This window comes from Pyrus communis, chromosome 3, assembly GCF_963583255.1.
Source record: "Pyrus communis chromosome 3, drPyrComm1.1, whole genome shotgun sequence".
NCBI classification, from domain to species: Eukaryota; Viridiplantae; Streptophyta; class Magnoliopsida; order Rosales; family Rosaceae; genus Pyrus; species Pyrus communis.
The window spans coordinates 8,740,634-8,761,911 of record NC_084805.1 but is presented as its reverse complement, the minus strand read 5'-3'; the positions used below and the strand labels follow the sequence as shown (position 1 = coordinate 8,761,911).

The 21,278-nt window shown below is 37.5% G+C and overlaps 1 protein-coding gene across 1 annotated transcript; it reads right to left on the bottom strand.

Moving 5' to 3' along the window:
• Positions 1 to 8,774: 8,774 nt before the first annotated feature.
• Positions 8,775 to 16,138, bottom strand: LOC137728714 (CDPK-related kinase 5-like). Its single transcript, XM_068467462.1, has 11 exons — positions 15,239 to 16,138; positions 13,307 to 13,437; positions 13,013 to 13,054; positions 12,815 to 12,923; positions 11,620 to 11,698; positions 11,229 to 11,525; positions 11,026 to 11,138; positions 10,455 to 10,562; positions 10,279 to 10,341; positions 10,019 to 10,186; positions 8,775 to 9,287 (listed from the first exon to the last, which is right to left on the bottom strand). Exons 1-11 carry the CDS (start codon positions 15,779 to 15,781, stop codon positions 9,150 to 9,152), a joined length of 1,791 nt encoding a protein of 596 aa, XP_068323563.1. The 5' UTR covers positions 15,782 to 16,138; the 3' UTR covers positions 8,775 to 9,149.
• Between the last annotated feature and the right edge of the window lie 5,140 nt (positions 16,139 to 21,278).

The following is a 21,278-nucleotide window of genomic DNA, read 5'->3' as shown; positions in this document are numbered from 1 at the left end:
ACTCCGGCTTCCCAGCTCATATGGATGTGATCTCGCAAGTAACTGTGAGTGGGCCTTTGCTTTTAAATAATATATATTTATTTAGTTTCCATTTATATATTTGATAAAGAATTTTCTACGTTATACTTAGATTGGGTTAAAATATATATAAAATTAGCGTATTGATGTAATTCATGAAATTATACTACATCCTACGAGATGTGCAGGTATTCGTATTAGTATGGATGCTTTAGTTGTATTTACGGTCAGGAATAGTATTTCATTGATTAGAATTATGGAATTATTGATTTAACATTGCATGATCATATTTATGTTGTTTACTCATTGTGTGCTACACTGGTGTTTGTACTCACCTGGGCAAGGGCCAGTCATCATGTGTATATTCACATCGCACCGTACGCTGACTTTGGATCCATTGTAGGTGCCAGTCATTACCTAGATTGCTATAGGCAATTAGGACTCGTATGTGATGAGCATAACAACAGTCTTCATATGATTGTAGTACTAAAGCGTAAATCATTATTACACCAAGTCATGTTCATGTCAGAATATCTCTGCATGAACTTGTGTGTTAGCATATGTCGATGAGCACTCGATATGATATATTCGTTTATGCGAGATGTTATGATTATATGATGTTATGTGCTTATTTATGAGATATTGTGAAAGATTGCATACTCGAGATATTACGGTTTACGGTAAGTATTTTCTTACTATCCGTAGTATGATATTTTGGAAACTATACTTATTTTGCGATGATGGATTATTACGTTATTGAAAAGGTTTTTACAAAACTTTATTTTTACACTCATTCACCCTTATTTTTTGCCCCTCCAGGTTTTAGTGGCAGAGCTTTCGTATCAACGACGATTCTTGGCAAATCTTGGTATTGCAAGTTACCTTCAATGGTATAATTCTCATTCTACTTTTACTGTACTTTACTTATGCTCTGACATCACGTGTGAAATTGGTTCATTCCCGCTCACATGTGCACTCTTCCATTTAGGCACTTTTATGTTTAAATTTACTCACATTTTCCACATCACTTCACTTTATGGCTTCGTCACTCTCTTGGTGTCGGCCAACACAACTCGATTCGGAGTCCGGGTGGACATTCTGGGTTGGGATGTGTCATTAGTACATGTAAAATAATTTATCTACAACATAGAGAAATGTTAATTTACATATATTTTACGTATAGATAGAGGTCAATTAATTTACACAAACATGCATATGGTAAACAATAAAATGTGCCTAATATATGTACTATTACTTGCAACATTATTTACCTATAAATTACATACAAATATAGGTAAATTATTTTACACACCATAATAATAATGTGACGAATATATGTAATGATTTACCTAAAAAATATAAAAATATAACTTTATTTCAACACATATATATTGTAAGTAGCTCAAAATAAAAAATAAAAAAATAAAAATAAACGTTAATAGGAGTGATGCGAAAATTAACTTAACACACAAATTAAACCCTCTTTTGACAATTGTAGTATATATGTAAGTAGAGATCGTTCTTAAACCGGGGATTATGAGGGTTTGCTAAAACACTTTAAACTGACTCAAATAGATAAAACTAAGCTTTAAAACACTTAACTAAACTTAAAAGACTCAAAACAAGTTCACAAGACTCAAAATAAGCTAAAAACACTCAAAATTGCCTAAAAACACAAACTGGGCAAATTCTGACTCTAAACACAATTTTGGACGAATTTTAGTTTTAACTTGACTCAAAACACTTGAAAACACAATCTAAAATAGATCCTAACTAGTTAGACACTCTAAAATAAAGGGGGATTTGGTTTTGGACGAAAATAAAGTAAACAAAACAAGAATTAAAACTAGGCAGATTTGCATGAATTTGGTGGAAATAGATGGATGATGGGCTAGCTAGGAGGTCTTTCTCCACACATGACATACTTGCATACAAAATAATATCCAGTTGCTTTTTCAATGAACCATAAACCTCAACACCCCAAGTTAATTAGGTACGCTTAAATTAACCCTCAGATTTTCCTTAAGTCATTGAATTGAATGGAATTAGCGCATCACAATCAAATTATTCCTCAAAAGTTCCCTACATGAAAGCGCATAATAGAGAAACAATCAAAGATCATTACATTCTATGAAAATCATAAGTGTTGACAAGGCGTTCGTAACTATGAAAGCGCATGATACTTATGCCAGGAATTTACTTAACATGATTGTGACTAACAACCTTTACTACTTATGAATATAAGTTCACAACGATTAGGTGAAACTCCCTTATATCCTAGCATCAGATTTATGCTTGCAAATTAAGTGTGCACTCTCAACCCACATACACAAACAAGTTTTAATTCAAACAGATAAGTAAATTGAATTCACAATTCATGAAATCACAACTGGAAGTAATCAAATCATATTGCAAATATAGCCATGGGTTTGAAATTCCCCCTAGCTAAGAGGGGATTAGTTCCTCATACTCACAAAACAAAGATTATTGAATTTAAACATTGAAAACACAAGAAAGATTACACCTAAAACGTTCCAGCAACTTCAATTCGAATGGCAGACACGTCTAAGGGCTCTCCTCCTTCTTCCTTGCTGTGGCACAAGGTGTGGTTGGTGGTTTTAGGGGCGATGAATGGTGTATTCTTGCTTAGGATGATGAATGATGGCTGATGAGGGTGAAAAGTTGCGACAGGTTGTATATGGAAGTGAATGGATTGAATGAATGATGTAGAATGGTGTCTAGGGTTGTGGCAAAGGTCTTTCTGAATGGCATGAGGGTTCCTCCCGAAATTGTTGCTGAAAATATGTATATATAGGTTCGGCCAACCCCAGGGTTAATCAGATTAGGGTTACAACTTAGTAGATTTTAAGGATTAGGGCCCTAGGGTTCGGCACAATTAATTAAATCCACTAAGGAGAGGGTTTGGCCCAATTAATTTCATAGAAGGATTTGTATAACCCAAATCCACAAGGAATAAGGCCTAATAAATCAGAATCCACAAGGGAAAAGGGATAGAGGGGTGCGGCAGATATTGGAGGGAAAGGAGAGTGGATTGCAAGGCAAGGCAAGGCTTTCTAGAAGGGAATAGGCGCCACCTTTGTAAGGTTTCTAGAAACAATGTGTTTTGTGGCTGATTTGGGACTTCTAGAAGAGAATGCTTCTAGAAATAGGTTCTAGAAATATATATTTAGGTCCCCTTACTGCTAAGATTAAGGCATGATAAGATTAGGATATGATAAGATAAGAAAAGGTTGGACAAGGTTTTGGATAATGTTTCCTCTTTTGAGCTGATTCCTTATCTTCTTTGTCTTGAATTTAATTTATTCATCATCTTATCAGATTCCTAGCCTTTTAAACTCCAAATTCGTCCATCCATCTTGGCCCATACATGTGCTATCCATTTAGTGCCCAAAATTGCTCCAAAATACACCAAAATGCACTTTCTTGCTACTTTAACCCTTTGGACCTACAAACACACGGAAATAGCTTGAAATACTACATTAACTAAGAAATAACAACACAAATGCACAAGAACAAGCTAACTAAGTCGCATAAATATGCTCCTATCAAAGAGTAATTATATTGAATGTTTAAAGATAGGTGGTTTTTTTATACAAAAATCACGAGTTGTATGAGCTTATATCTAAATAACCCTTAATAACACAATAACACCAGATAACAATGTTATGGTGAAATGAAGTTGAAGTTTTTTTTTTTTTTTTCTTAGGTCAATTACCTCAAAGGAATGCAGTTGGAAGTTGGAGGTGGGCTGAGTCAAACATATTAGAATAACTAAGGAAGACACATGGAAATAGTTGTGATTCCCCTTTGAAGCAAACTTCTGCGCAAATTGTATGGGAAATTTTTTTCTGTATCCGCAACTCTATAACTAAGGAAGACCATCATATGAAGTAGAGGCTCCTGACCGAGTGCTCATTGGAAGAGATGACAATGCTACTTATGTCAAAGACTCTCTCTATTGTTTATATATATTTTTTTTTTTCAGGACTGTCTTTGAAATTTCGGGACACTTTAATTGGAGTTTGAACTATTCTAAAACTTTGAATTGTTATAGTGATTTGAGAATTTCTCTTCAATTGGCATGAAGTTGGCATGAAATTATGAATTAGGGTTAAATAGTGAGTTTATGGAAAAAGGAATAGTGGGAGATAAAGGGAGGAAGCAACAGTTGACATACAAGTTTGATTTGTAATTGTATTTGCAGACCCTACTAAATTATTATTTTTTATGCAAAGATATTTTTACACTAAGGGGATGGGCTGCACAATGGGTCGGCCATAACATTTGGTACCGAACTCATCATTCACGATATTAAAACCTAGAATCTCTCACTTAAAAATAATAATGAATATTGTTAGACTGTATTACTAAGTGGCCGCAAAACTATTATTTATTTGCTAAAGAAATCAAAATAGCCCCCCTTATGTACAGTTGAAAGAAAAAAAAAAAAACCGTTTTTCATTTATTCGACTAGCCACACACACGTCCTTTATCCAAAGGGATCTACATTTTGGGGTAAAAATGGAGATTAGTTCTATGTGGAATTTCAACGATCAAACCGTCTATTTTGTAAGTTTCAATTCATAAATCATCCTTGCAAAAATTTATTTTAATTTGAAATCATTTGCCTATTTGATTATCACGTTGAAATTTCATTGTTTTTTAGAGAATAAAGTGTTTATCAATTTCTTTGAACTCAATTAGATGTCTCAAATATTTTTTATTTGACTAATATTTTGCAAAGATGATCTATGAGGTGCAACTTGAAAAATACACGATTCGAATCGTTAAAGTTCGATGTGGTGTAGGCCTAACAATTATTCCCCACTTTTATAAAAAAATGAGAATTCCTTTCCGTCTTCCTCTCTCTATTCCCCACTTTTATAAAAAAATGGAAATACATTTCCTTAAACTCTCTCTCTCTCTCTCTCTCTCTCTCTCTCTCTCTCTCTCTCTCTCTCTCTCTCTCTATATATATATATATATATATATAGTCGTTGCGTGCCAACTTGTATGTTGTTAAAAGTTGGAGAAATTTGTAGTCAGAAAATAATAGTCTCTCGTAAGAAGTGCGTAAACACTAGGCAATTTGCTTAGCATCACATTTGCGGAGCAGTTTCCAACTAATTACTTGGTACATGCAGGTGTGGACTAGCTAGTTCAGTTTCGGACATTATATTTTTTCATAAGTTGATGGTGGATGGAGAATGAGAGAAGCTTGTGGTGATGAAATGAGCAGGTAAAATCACGGTAAGGGAGATATTTGGTGGATAAATTAATTTGTACCACACAGGCCAAATGACATGTACCAATTCTGACGTACTGGATGTTCATTTCCATAAAGAACCTAGACACATTTCAATATAACAATAAACCACATTTAGTTATCATACTGTTAATCGCATGCATCTCCTACTTGCATGGAACTGACACAGCGGGGTATAATAAGGAGAGTCGAACGATAATTCTTCACTAAAAAATAATTTGCAAACCCTATAACTCATTAGGAAGAAAGGGAGAGTAAACTCACGTTTGATTGATAATAAGCAAAAGATAACAATCCTTACACCAAGAAAGAGTATTTGCACGTTCAAATAGAAAATAAAACAAATAATATTTAACTAAGTTTCAAAAGTATCCCTAAACTTAAAACTATGTTTTGGAAAAGTAAGCAAAAGATTTTGGCCAAAATTGCCCTTATTGTATGAGCAAAAGCTTATGAGTCTTGATCTTTGTGTCATTCTCTTAGAAACGATATACTATGTTCCCTATTCTAACACCAACGACCAGCCCTATTTGCAATAAGTTCTAGTCCACAGGTGCACATTAGATGTTTCTTGAGGAGAGAAAACACTACAAAGTAAGTACTTACCATGTTTTCCATTGGAACATAGCTCGACATCCCTGTAAAAACCACAATTTGCTATGTTTACTGGGCTCAGTTAAAGAATCTCGTCGAACAATTTCTTTACCCATTAAGGTGACAACTTTCTAGCATCTTTATCACGTACTTCTTACTATTACCATTTAAGAAACATGCCATGTCAAGGAAAGCTTCTTTCACCCGGATCTTCTAATGCATTATAACTTACTGAGAGGTTTTTGAATGTCTAAGTTAGAAACTTTTGTACAACATAATTGTGTTGAAATCTCATTGACGATGTTACGTATAAAATCAAATTGGTGCCTGCCAATTAAAATCATGTGAAACGGTTAATGAGTTGACAATTTTGATATATCTATTTGGGTAATATAATTGGATCTGCACATATCTCACTTCTTGTAATAACGTATTTTCATCGCATAAGTTTTACAATTTTAATTGTTCAATTTTCTAATTTTCATTTGAAGATTATCCTACTAAAAATCTTTTGAATTGAAGATTGTTTAGGGGTGATCTATGATTTGAATGGTTTTTCTAGGGATATGATTTTCAAATGTAGATTAAGAAATTGAAATGCTCCGATTATGAAATTTATACAGTAAAAATACGTTATTCTAAGGGGGTGGGATATATGCATTTTCCAAGATGCAAGTATTATCCTAAAATGGCAAAAATAATAACACACCAAAAAAAAAAAAAAAAAAAAAAAACTTTCTACTACGGAAATGTATTATGCATTCCCTTTTCACTTTTGTGCTCTCCTAACTAGTTTCTAGCCATTAAATTGAATAACTATAAAAGAAAAATCAACGGAAAAAATTAAGAGGAGAGTGCAGAACGTGAAAAATGAGTACGGAAATCACTTATTTTTTACTTTATACGTGTAACAAAACAAGAATGGTAAGTTAAACTTATAAGTTGTTTTCTCAAGAACTTCTAAAGAAAATAGGTTAGTAAAGACACCCCAAACAAATAAGTTATTTCTAACCAGTACTGCGTTGGAGGGTTCAGAAATATATACCCATTCAAGAAGTACCACCCAGACAAATTTGATGCTTCTGTGAGACCTGCCCTCCATCTCCACACCTTCCCCATGTCATCCTTGAACTTGCGTTCATGGTTAGCGAGTGCCTCACCAAAACTACCTTTCTGGTTACTTATGTCCAAAGGATCCACCTCGTAGTATACTGGCCAAACGATTTGTTGCTTTGATTCTCTACATTGGAGGATCTTAACCAGTTCCATCAGGCACCAATCCGAGGATGCATAATTTTCGGTGAATACAATGATCGAAATCCTCGACTCTTCGATAACCTTGAGAAGCATCAGTAATGGAAGTTCTTCTCGTAGGTTTTGATTCCCTTATGAAGCAAACTCCTGTGCAAATTGTATGTGAAATTGTTGTGTGTATCCGCAACTCTATAACTAAGGAAGACATCATATGAAGAAGAGGCTCCTAACTGAGTGCTCATTGGAAGAGATGACAATAATGCTACTTATGTCAAAGACTCTCTTGTTTATATATAGAGTGCTTTTCAAGGACGTCTCTGATGTCTCGAAGCCCTGTGCGAAATTTATAAAAAAAATCCGCCTTAAGATAGTCTTCCAACAAAAAAAAAAAAAATGTATTAATGCTAAAAAGCAAAGACTTAAGTTTGAAACAACTGATTATAAATTTTCAATGAGATGAAGAAATACGTAAACCTACCAATTCCAACTTAATATATTTTAACTAATAAATACCTAACCTTATTGAAGTCTCCACTGCATCACTCTAAACACTTTGAATTATTTTAGTGGTTTGAGAATTTCTCTTCAATTGGCGTAAAATTATGATTTAAAGGGCGAGTCTTATGGAAAAAAGAAAGTGTGGGAAATAAAAGGGGGAAGTGGCAGTGAGAATTGACATAAAAATTTGAATTGTAATTGTGTTTGCACGCCCTACTAAATTATTATTTTTTGTACAATGATATTATTTAGGAAGGGAACTAAGGGGATGACCTATACAATGGTTTGCTTAAGAAATCATAGTAGTGGGAAAGTTGGAAAGAAAGTAATAGTTGCCCCACTAATGTAAAATTGGAAAAAAAAAAAAAAAAAGGTTTTTTTATTTAAATAGCAAATTTTTTTTTGGAGAGCCGTTCAAATTTAGGCCCCTATGCAATCAAACATTCCGCTCCTCCTTAAAGCCGCTACTAGTGTTTTTCTCCGTTTTAACTGAAAACAAATAAAATAAATAAAAAGGCATCTAGCGTAGAGGAAAACACTTCATAAGTGGGAATCTCGTTCAACTGTAGCCGGAGGAGAAATCCATATTGACAACATAACAACATATAATAACAATTGATATGTCGTTCAATATATATTTTCAATAGTAATTGATTATACAGTTGTTGATATGTTATCGATATGGTCATGCTCCAGCATAGTTGAGTGAGACCCTCCTTAAGAAGCGGTTCTATGCTAAAAGATGTATTTATGTTAACGCAACTTGATTAGCATCACATCTGTTTACTAATCCAGTTGTGAAAATTGATCATAGTGGTGATATTATATACTTGATTGACCCTGTTTCCGACGCTGCGCATTGGATCCTAAAAAAATATAGTCAACTTTCAATTGCATGAAAAATAAAGACTGAAAGAGGACAAGAAACAAAAAATCAATTGACAATCGGTTCCTTATGCTATTGCATGGTTCTTTTCCTGTCATTTCAGTTTTTGATGGGTCATACTGAACTCTTTAAATAAAAATTGGGAAATGATTTCCGCAATCTCCTCCTTCTGTGCACTCTGTTTAAATAAAAACTTACGAGTGCACGTATCATGAGAAATCGCAATACGCCAAATGGTAAAGCTTGGTTTTCAATTGAAGCCATGGAGAAGTTTTACAACACTGAGGCAAATCAAGCATGTTTCAAGGCAACTAAACAGATGTTGGCAACAAGATAATTTAGTGTGTACAATGCATCCAAGGAGTTGAAGAATATTGTAATCGCCCATTTCGGCAAACTAACTACAGCTTTACACTCGAATATCAACACAGCATTCGAACTGGTAACCAAGCTTTTGCACCTGCAGTGTCCGGCAAGTTTGAACCCGTCTTCACGAATTGGCCAGAAGGGTCATTTAACATGTATGCCAAAGCGGATTGTAAAACGCCTTTTTTTGAACATCCAAATCTCATCTGGATAAAAACCGTACATAAATAATGCTTCGTATCTTCACTATGCTTTTACAAACGCCCGGCTGGACACACCATGCAACAATTTCACAAACCCAAGGAAGCTTAGCTTCCCATCAGTGTGCCTAATCCAGTCATGGAGAACCACATGAAGTGGGATGGAAGGACCAAGCCCAAGTTCCTGAATCACAATTTGGAGAGGGTATGAATAACAGTAGTCTCAGTCCAGTACATTACAGATTGAACAGAGCCTTATAAATCTTTCGTTCCAGAGGGCCCAAATTAAAAACCAAATCAACATCAAATTCTTGACACGAAGGGCAGATGCCACCAGAATGCAGATGCATGGGATGTGCTCATATCTTAGAAATTGAAAACTCTAGGCGAAAATATGCTATGGGAGCATGAGCATTCAATTTCAGCTCATCTTCAGTTTGGTCCTTTTTCTATTGTTTCAGTTCGATCTTTCAAATTTTTAAGTGAAGCAATGCAGTCTTTTGTGCACCAAAATCATGCTTTTGTTTTCACTAGTTATTGTGGTCCATGGTTTACTGACATAATGCACTAACTGCTGCATTGATGACAAAAGTCGGTCAAAGAACATATGCAACTAAGCTGACCAGATTGCTTAAATTCGAAATAATAAAAAGACCAAACTGAAATTTTAATCAAAATCTAAGCACCAAAAGTATAGTTTATCCAGAACTCTACTTCTCCCTCCCTACACCGTTCTTTTAACCAAAAGTATGTTACTTAAGAAATGTAACAAGTAAAACAGACACTTCTAGATATGTCAGCAAGTCCAATTCATAAGTAACATACTATATTATACTCAGAAATCGACCTTATGATTACTAAGCTTTCAACTAACATATAGCAGACTGCAAATGTGGCATTAAAATTTCAACTTACCGAAGCAAGTTCTTCAATGACAATTGCCCTGTTTCCATCCTTCTCGAAAAGTTCATATGCACATCGAGCATGTTGTTCCCAGCGATCAAGTGCCTCGAGCTGATGAACACTTAATGCAGCTGCACAGAACTCATCAAAATCCATTCTTCTGTATTGAAGTGCATTTAGCTGTCATGGGAGAAGTACTAACCAGTCAGTACTTTTATAACCTATTGAGCCTAATACCATAGAAATATTCACAGAAGCAACCAAGTTATTACCGATGAAATGAGATCAGGAATGCGGGACTCCTTCATTGCGTCTGTAGCATTTTTCGTGAGGACCTATCCAGGAAAAATAAAAAAGAATACTTTAATTATCAACTTATCTCTGTGTGTGTGTGTTTTAGAGAGAGAGAGAGAGAGAGAGAGAGAGAGAGAGAGAGAGAGATACCAACCATTCTAATATTGTCAAGAGTTATAGTGCCATTTTTGTTTGGCTCCAATAGAGCAAACTGCTCCTTCAGATAAAACAGTTCATCCACAGTCAATGTCTTAGACAAGGCCTGTCACGTCAATTTACAGAAATGAAACGTTAAGAGAGTGATTAAATACATCTCAATATATAAAGTATAAAAAGATACACTAAATAAACAAAAATAAATAATTAAAAACACAACTACACAAACACATAGAAGAGTAATTTGGATGAAGCAATCATCAAGCATTAACCGATAACATCTCAGAAACCTCTCTTATTTCCAGTAATTATACACATGACCTTATAGACAAAAAATGAGAACAGATAATTATCGGTTTTACCGAGTCGTCATTATTAGTTAATGGAATACTAATAATTACTTTCCAATTCTATATTTTTTAAGAGGCACAAACAAAAATCCCATTCATCAAGAAAACTAACCCAATCATTTGACTTGATATACAAAGTTCTTAAGACCAAGAATCTGATTCAGCATGCAAAATTTGAGAAAAAGTTCTCACTTTTCGTCAGTGAAAACATATACACACCCTTAAAGCAGCCTTCCGAAGGGATGATGATCGCAGATAAGCCTTCATGAGTCTAAATACTAAAATATCAAGTGGCACTTTTATGTCACTATAATTCCGGATCCAAGGATGACCTGCCAAAAAAAAAAAAAAAAAGTTATAGCCAGTGACTCAGGAAAATGGTAGCAGAAACTTATCCAATCATACAGACATGGAAAACTCACTTAGAGCCTGAGCTGCTGTCATTCGTTTCCGAGGGTCCTTGTTCAATAAGCGTTTGACAAAGTCCTTCGCTTCAAGAGATAAAGTGGGCCAAGGTGCTTCATCAAAACTTGGATCAGCTTTCAAGACCGCCCGAAAAATTCCAGACTCAGTCCGGGACCAAAATGGACGGCTACCACATAAGAGAATATATGCTATTACACCAATACTCCATACATCGGCCTCTGTACTATAAGATCTATGTAGAACTTCGGGTGCGACATAGTATGCACTTCCAACAATATCATTAAGCCTCTCGTCTGTAAGACAGATATGATATTAAAACCCTATCCAAAATCAAAAGTCTGAGAGATCGATAACAAAACAAGCTAAAATATTGAAGAAAGGACAAACCTGGTCTGGCAAAATCAGACAAGCCAAAGTCAATGGCTTTCAACTGGGAATTCTCATCTTTGGCAGTATACAAAAAGTTCTGATAACAAAAATGAAAAAAAAAATAGCATTAGGTTAACATAAATAGAATTAGATTACAACCGACAATAACAAATATATCAAGTATAAGATAATAAAAAACTGCCAAGAACTTCTAGATTTCATGATGATACATATATCAAGGTATCTGAGTATATGAGTGGAATATAAGCCGATTAACTAGCTTGAATTTTTGGAAACCCTACACTTCCCACATAAATGTCTTTTCAACAAGCACATAAGTTAAAATATTGAACAAGAAAATGTAGGTCAGGTCTCAGCTCCAATTGTTCAAAACCAGATGCTGTAGGAACAGCCGCTGTGGATTTACTATTTCAACTGTCACTGAAATATTTCCCCTCCAAGCCAGACAGAACATAATGCCAGCTATATGATTAAACTAAAATTTATCAGATTTATATAACCATTATTTGTGTCAAGCTTTCTTTCCCCTGTCAAAAAAAACCACAAAATCTGGGAATCTGGGAACCTAAGGTGTGAACTGAGTAATTATGACACCCCGCAACAATCTATTGACAGATTGTATGAGACTGGAGGCGCCTAATAGTACTAACTACTAAAGTAAAAAGATTTTTTCCAGAAGACAAATAGGTTTTTGTACTGCTAAGGACAATGTTTAATCTTAGTCCAGAAGACATCAACCATGTATAAGTACCAATCATTTTAAACAGTTGGATAATTCAGGGCCAGATTGGGAAACTACAGATACAGTCAATTGAAACAGAAGGGGTTTCTATTGCAATCTCTCAGTTGTATAAAAGTAACCATTTGTCGTGTTGTTCAATTCCTTGTATACAGTCTAGGGGGGTGGCGAGGTGGAGGGACACTTAAATCTAAATCAAGTTTGTTCCGAGAATTCACCCCACCCCCCCCCCCCCCCCCCCCCCCAACAACAAACAAAAAAAAAAGGGGATGCTGCAGGGAAGTTTAACCAGCCTCATGCACTGCTAGAAATTCTGAACAACCCCTTCATTTAGTCACTTCAACTATCTCTGATAAGGGTACTTGTCCACATTGCCTACACCTGGATCTTCATTATAAACACGCATCTCATCTGCTAATTAGATAAAAAGAAAATTAGAGAGATTTATTCCACCTCTGGCTTAAGATCCCTGTGTACCACACCCTGGAGATGACAAAACGCAACAACATTCAGTATTTGCACCATGACAGTCTTCGCATCATCTTCCGAGTATTTCCCGCCCCTTCAGAAGAAACAGAATATCAAGTTAGTAGAAAAGAAAAAAAATATCATCATCTGAAAGTCCCTATGGAAGATGTTTAATTTATATACCTTGAAAGTATTCTATCTAAAAGCTCTCCACCTTCACACAACCTGAAATGTCAGGAAAAAAAAAAAAATGAATGCCATAGAGACGTCAAACATCTTTAGGAGGGAAGTAAACAATCTTCCTGTAAATTACATAAGAGAAAAAACAACTGAAGATGTTTAATTTATAACGCTAAGCTTGTGCTCGAAAGAGGCACAAGCTTAGCGTTATAAATTTTTACCCAGTCAATCACTATTACTTGTGAAAGAAACCTAACCGGATGTAGTCTAAAACAGGAATTCAAACTTTTAACTTACTCCATTACTATGTAGACATTATCACTGTCTTCAAATGCATCATAGAACTTAACTAGATTGCTATGTCCAGTCAAGGCTCGCAATATCTTGACCTCCCTTCTCACATCCTCGATTGCAATAGCAGTTGTCATCTAACAACAAACAATACATTGTCATTAGAAGAAACCATAACAAAATAAAATACAGAAAATGCATGTATTAAAAGTAAAATTAACTACCAAAGCCACCTCACGTAAAACAACATCTCACAGCAATCATATCTTATGTTTCCCCTCCAAACTTACTCGGGAAACAGGAAAGTCAATTGTATACCAGTATTCCATCACTACTCATGATCTTGGACTTATTTTTCAAGGCAACTGGAATATTTACCTCATCCAATTTACATTGTTCAATGCTCATAATACCCAATCTACTTTACATGAATAAATTCACACTATTCTTTACAAAGATAATTCCCAGCATATGAGTCATACTTGCAGTTTATTAAAAACCACAAAGTTGTCAACTCCTATCCCTAATTCTTCTTTTTTTTTTCTTTTTTTTTTTTCACTTTTTACCCCTCTTTCTTTTACAGGGGACTTCTAGGGAAGGAAAGCAAAGTCCAGGGCTAGAAGTCATCATCTTTTTATTCTTTGATGAGGGAGTGGATAGATTGAGTCAACCTCCATGGATATTGGTTGAGTCCCTTAAACCTTTAGTATTGGTTGGACATACATCTTTGTAGCTTTGTCCAAAAGAATATATTGTCAATCATATACCTCCGATTACTGGTGAACCACCTCATGCTACATGATCATCAAAAACAAAACAATACAAGATTAAGTACAATGTTCCTTCCCTCTCGCAATAAGCGTCATACAATCTATTGAGAGATCTGATCGTTAACCATGTACCGGGCCAAGATTGTGAAATGTGACCCACCAAAAGTTTTCGGCAGTTCCGGATGGCTGTAAGCATTGGGTTGTTACTGGCCATTATCCGAACGGTGCTATATGATTTAGTTCAATTATATATCTGTGGGAAGGTCAAGACCACAATTTGGACCATGACTTTCGTTAATGAGTAGGTCCACAGTCCACTCACAACCAATGGACTGGATTCTTTGTTCATCATGTAGAATGAACTGTCACATCTTCGGAACCGACGAAGTGTTATATGGCTGAGAAGCCATTAAAAAAAAATAAATAAATAAATAAAAAATGTTGTATTATTCCTATACCCACTACATGGAATTCAATCAGTTACCAAAGATACACATTTTTTTAAAGAAAACAATGTACTTTCATTGAGGTGGATCAAGTAAGCCAAGAGATCAATACCTATTATTGACCAAAGAAAAGCAATAAACAAACAACTTGGTCACTTTACACCCCCTTCACTCAAAGTTCCAAGATGTAGAGTTGTAATTTTATTAATCTTTTTTTTTTTTTTTTTTGTTAAATGCCTAATATTCCCTATCCAGAAGAACTAAACAACAGTCAATATGAACACATGACGAGATCTTGCAAGATCTTCCCTGTGCCACATGCAACCTCGAAGGATCTTCGACCTTACTTAGCTACGAAAGAACACAATCGCACTGTAAACCACCACTCCCTGATCCCGAAGTAAAGATGAAAAGGACTTTGAAAAGAGAGTCAGAGAGTGCTCGAAATTGTTGGGAGGGAAAAGGATCACAAGCCGGTCCGTCGATCAGCTCGAGGAGTAGACCGAAGCCCACAACACCAAAAACAACATTAACAATAACAACGATTCAACATTGCCCTAAAATCTCAGGTTTTACCTTGAAGAATGACCAAAACATAGAAAAAAAAAACCCAGATTTTATCAACCAAGATTAAGCAAATGAGAGCAAGAAAATCCTATCTTTACAAACAAATTATAGATTAACTAAAAATCATACATGCAATTAAGAGCATTAGGCCAAACCTTTGTTTTAGGGATGACCTTCACAGCGACCTGCTGACCCTTAAACTCCCCCTTTTTGTACCTAGCAGAGCAAGTATATCCAAAATGCCCTCGACCCAGTTCGTCCCCAACCTCCAATCGACTCGTTACCTCCTTGGAGAACCCAAACCTCTTGTCCAGCTCAACCCCATCCTCCTCCTCTCCGTCCTCCGGTATCGCCACTGAAGCCGATGCCTTTTTGCCCAGCCGCCGGGCGAGCACGGCCTTGATGTGCTTCGCCGGCGACGGAGGCGGAAAGGGTCGGCGGAAAAACCGGCTGGGGGTGGAAGTGGCGCTCTTGCTCCGCGACGGGGACGACTTCTTGAGGTAATGGGCAGGGCTGGGACTGTAGAAGGAGTAGAAGGGGGACTGGGACTGGGACTGGCGTGAAGCGACGTCGTCTCTCCGGTGGTGAGGGGTGTGGGATGGGAGGGATTTGGGGGTTTGGGAAGGGTGGTTTGGGTCATTTACGTCCCTTGGGGAATATGGGTTCTGCTTTGGAGGTTTCGAAGTGCAGACTCCCATGGCGGTTTCTGTGGTTTGAGAAGAGGAGTGAGAGAAAATGGGTGAAAGATTGAAGATTTAAGGCTTAATTGGGCAGCAAAAGCAGAAAAGCTGCTTAATTCAATGGTTATAGTTGTGGCATTGTGAACTGTGTGGGAGTGTAGTTCTAGCTCTAGCTCTAGCTATAGGATTTTTGTTTGTGAATGCTTGTAGGTGCTGCTGTTGCTCCACTTTTCTTGTGTTGTCGAGAGAGAGAGAGAGAGAGAGAGAGAGAGCAGGGGATGGTGGAGCTGTTGGAGTTAATAATAAAACGCAGGAAAAGGTGTAAATGTGTAGAGAGAGGGGGAGAGAGAATGGGTATTTGTTGGGGACGAGGACCAGGAGATGATGACTGAAGGAGATGAAAATGTGGAAGTGAGCTGTAGATTGTAGTCTTGTGTGATCTCACTGGTCACGTGGCAAGCACATGACAATTTGGAATTTCGACCATCGAATTAAATACGTCAAACAAAAATAACAAATAAAATTAACCAATGATGTTTGAAAGGTTAAAAACGATATGTTTATCGTTTCTCGGCGAAATTAGAATTTGGGGGTTGGGGAAACTTGAGATTGGGTATTTTGGTACTTTGGGCGGTCTTTCGTCCATTAAAAATTCTACTTTTATCACTTATTTGTATTATCTCTTTAATAGAGAAATGATCTATATGTGTTGACCGACCTACCTCTATTAGAGAGATAGTCCAAATAATAGTACAAATAAATGATAAATATAGCATTATTTTTCTTCCATTCTTAAACATGACGCAAGGACAATGAAAGTCGCAAAAAATGGGAATCGCCATTGCCATTGGCAAAAGCAAGAAAAAGAAAAGTGATAAGAGTCCATTATACCTTGCTTAGATGTTGAAATATACTTTCCATATTAGATTTCATTTGAATAGAACTTTTATGGGAATATTTTCTTGTATTACTTGTTCTGAAATATATATATATGTACAATCTAAGTTCCACAAGGAAACAAAAGCTTTAATACAAACCTACTTAAAAAAGGACTCCTATTATTTACATTCCTATTTTTCCTAATATTGACTCATGATCAACACTCCCCCTCAAGTTGGTGCATAGATATCACACATGCCCAACTTGACAAGTGAGTCATCAAACTCTCGACTACATACTGCATGAGTTAGAACATCTGCAAGTTGCTCATCTGAACTCACAAACGGGATCGATACAATCTTCCTTTCAAGTTTCTCTTTAATAAAATGTCGATCAACTTCCACATGTTTTGTTCTATCATGCTGTACCGGATTATCAGCTATATCTCTCGCTGACTTATTATCACAGTATAGTCTCATGGTCTCCTTTGGCTTGAACCCAAGCCCCTCAAGAAGTTTTCGAAGCCAGAGAAGCTCACAAATGCCGTGAGCCATCCCTCGAAACTCGGCCTCAGCTGAGGATCTTGATACTACCTTCTGTTTTTTACTTCTCCATGTGACTAAATTGCCTCCTACAAAAGTAAAATATCCCGAAGTAGACCGTCTGTCACCTACACTTCCTGCCCAATCAGCATCCGTGAACCCCTCAATCCTCAAATGTCCATGCTTCCGATAGAGAACTCCTTTTCCAGGTGCAGACTTTAAATAAGCTAAGATACGCATAACAACAGCCATATGATCTTCACTCGGTGAATGCATAAATTGACTTACTACACTTACTGCATATGCAATATCTGGTCGTGTATGAGCCAAATAAATTAGTCTCCCTACAAGTCTCTGATATCTCCCCTTATCAACCGATTTCTGATTCGGATCCAAACATAGATGATGTTTTTCAACAATAGGAGTATCAACTGGCTTACATCCCAGCATACCAGTTTCTTTTAACAAATCCAAAACATACTTACGTTGTGACAAGAAAATACCTTTCGAAGATCGAGCAACTTCGACTCCAAGAAAATACTTCAAATCCCCTAGGTTCTTCATTTCAAACTCAGCCGCAAGATTTATCTGCAGCCTTGAAATCTCATCACAATCATCCCCAGTAATAATCATGTCATCTACATAGATGATTAAGGCCGTCACTTTTCCCTGTCTTCGTTTGACAAACAATGTATGATCAGAATGACTTTGGTGATGCCCAATCTTTTTCATAACTTGAGTAAACCTATCAAACCATGCACGAGGCGATTGCTTAAGCCCATAAAGAGACTTACGCAACCGACATACTCCGGTACTTCTACCAGCACTGTACCCAGGAGGAAAATCCATATATACTTCTTCCTCCAAGTTCCCATGAAGAAAGGCATTTTTCACATCAAACTGTTTTAATGGCCAGTTCATATTAGCAGCTAAAGATATCAGAACTCGTACCGTATTCATCTTGGCAACCGGAGAGAACGTTTCTTGATAATCTACACCATATGTTTGGGTGTATCCTTTAGCTACCAACCTTGCTTTGTACCGGTCGATTGATCCATTGGCTTTGTATTTGACAGTGAACACCCAGCGACAGCCAACTGTTTTTTTTCCCTCTGGTAAAGACGTCACCTCCCAGGTATTATTCTTCTGTAGCGCCAACATTTCTTCATCCATTGCGTTTGCCCATTTTTGATCCTTTAGAGCCTCCTCCACACGGGTTGGTACTCGAGTAGCCTCCATATTGTCCACCAAAGTCTTGCGCTCTGGTGCAAGACCATTGCATGAGACATAGTTGGCTATTGGATACTTCACTTTGCCTTCCGGAGAAAACCTGTTAGGTGGCACACCCCTATTTTGTCTCGGTGGCAGCTTATATGTATTTACATCATTACTTGTATTAGTTACATAATCATCCACAATACTTACCTCAGGTATATCCAGAGAAGATTCATTGGGCAGCACTGTGGAGCTAGAGAGAGAGGGGGGTACATTAGTAGGCTCGTCGACAACCTGTCCTGACTGCATACTGCTCTCGACAACTGTTGGAGATTTATTACTCTCGGGATCACTTTCATCTGGAACCGGTCCTGACTGCATGCTGCTCTCAACAACAATTGCAGATTTATCATTCTCGGCATGTATAATCACTGCCCCATTATGCACGGCATCAACCCCAGGGATTCCTTCCAAGTTCAACCATTTCAGATCATCACTAGAGCTCTCCCCCTGGTGATCTGAAGATGAAGATACGGGAGCATAAAAATACTCTGATTCAGAGGAATCAGGTCACATCCATGGTAACATACATATGACGAGTCGCAGGGTGATAACATTTATATCCTTTTTGGTGAGAGGAGAAACCAACAAACACACAGCGAAGTGCACACGGATCCAACTTAGTGCGATGAATTTTCTGAATATGCACATACGCCACACACCCAAAGACCCGGGGTTGGAGATTATGAGAAGACACCACAGGAACATGTTGAGTGAGGACTTGAAACAGAGTTTGAAAATTAACCACCCGAGAGGGCATACGATTAATCACGTAGACGGCATAAGTAACAGCTTCAGGCCAAAAAACCTTAGGAACAGAAGCACCCAGAAGTAGTGCACGTGCCGTTTCTAAGATATGGCGATTTTTCCGTTCAGCCACCCCATTTTGCTGTGGAGTATAGGGGCAGGTTGTTTCATGGAGAATGCCTTGATCACCAAGAAACTCTGACAATTCACGATTAATATATTCACCACCATTATCAGAACGAAGAACTTTAATCACAGAGAAGTATTGGGTCCGAAGCATTTGAGAAAAATTCCGAAATACCATACCAACATCACTCTTATTTTTTAACACATATAGCCACGTCATACGAGTGCAATCATCAACAAACGTAACAAACCACTTAATCCCAGAAGAAGTAACAACCGGAGATGGTCCCCAAACATCAGAGTGCACAAGTTCAAACGGTAAAGCTCTTTTATTCATACTAGGCGGAAAAGAAGCACGATGGCTTTTAGCAAGAATACATACTTCACAATGTAAGTATGATTCAGTTATTCCACTAAATAAACTAGGTAACATATGCCTTAAATACCCAAAAGATGCATGGCCTAACCGACGATGCAACAACCACACTGCTTGTAAATTACTAGACCGGGACGCGCGAACTGCATTTGCTCTTCCAGAAACGACGTCGTCCACGTAGTACAACCCCTCTCTCTTAGTGCCACGCCCAATTATCTCCTTGGTCTGAATATCCTGGAGTAGACAAAAAAGCGGATACATTAGAACAACACAATCCAATTGTTCAGTAACCTGTGGTATGGATAATAGGTGATGGGATAAAGACGGAACAAGCAAGCAATGATGTAAGGGAAGTGACGGGGTGAGATGCACAGTGCCGGCACCACACACGGGTGCCAGAGTACCATTGGCAGTTGATATATTTTTCCTGTGAGATATAGTCATGTATTGAAACATATTTTTATCATATGTCATATGATCCGTTGCCCCAGAGTCCAGAATCCAACCTGTATGGTGCTGTTTCTCGGAGGCTAAGAGAACATGTCCCATGGTACCTGTGTCGGACGACGAGGCACCCTGAGTACCAAGCAACAAATTCTGACTAGAGTGACTAGAACTAGGCACGGCTTCCTGGACTGTGGTTGTAGCCGCAGCAAGGGAGGCACGGCCTCCACTGGATCCGGCTGCTCCACGCTCCTTGGCACGCAATTTTTTCTTGAACTCTGGAAACCAATCAGGCACCCCATGCTTAGTAAAGCATGTATCCTCAGTATGACAGGTTTGTCCACAGAAAGTACACTTCAAATCATCTTTATTTTCTCGGTTGAAAGGTCGAGAATTTAAAGATTGATTAGAAAAATTACTAGCACGATGAGTACCAGCTGGCCGAGAGATCATTGCCATGGACGGCAATCCTCCTTGATTGTTACTCCCACCCATCATGGTAGCATGTCGTTGAGCTTCACGTCGAACAACAGAAAACACCTCCTCAACAGAAGGTAAGGGCTGAGTACGTAAAATATCACTACGTACTTTATCAAACACATCATCCAAACCCGCCAAAAAAACATACACACGATCAACCTGAATTTCTTCTCGAAGTGTCTTGAAATCCACAGCACATACCATCTTGATTGGTCTCCGTTGATCTAACTCCTGCCAAACGGACTTGAGATCAGCATAATACACACCCACTGGCCGACCCTCTTGACGGAGTCTGAACGATTTAACCTTCAATTCATAAATCTGAGAAATATCTGAACCATCATAATAAGTTCGAGCCACCTCTTCCCAAACTTCTTTAGCAGTACGTAGGTGAATAAAAAATCCCATGATAGCAGGTTCCATAGAATTGATCAACCACCCTTTTACTATTGCATTCCCTGTCTCCCATGCCTCATACTCAGCACTAGCCTCAGCAGGCTCCTTGGTACTACCAGTCACAAAGCCCTTCCTACCGCGTCCAGCAATGTGCATCTCCAAAACCTTGGACCAAAGAGGATAATTTGATCCATTTAATTTCACGGTATTTGGTACAGCAGACGCATCACTCTGAATAACGACAGGATTC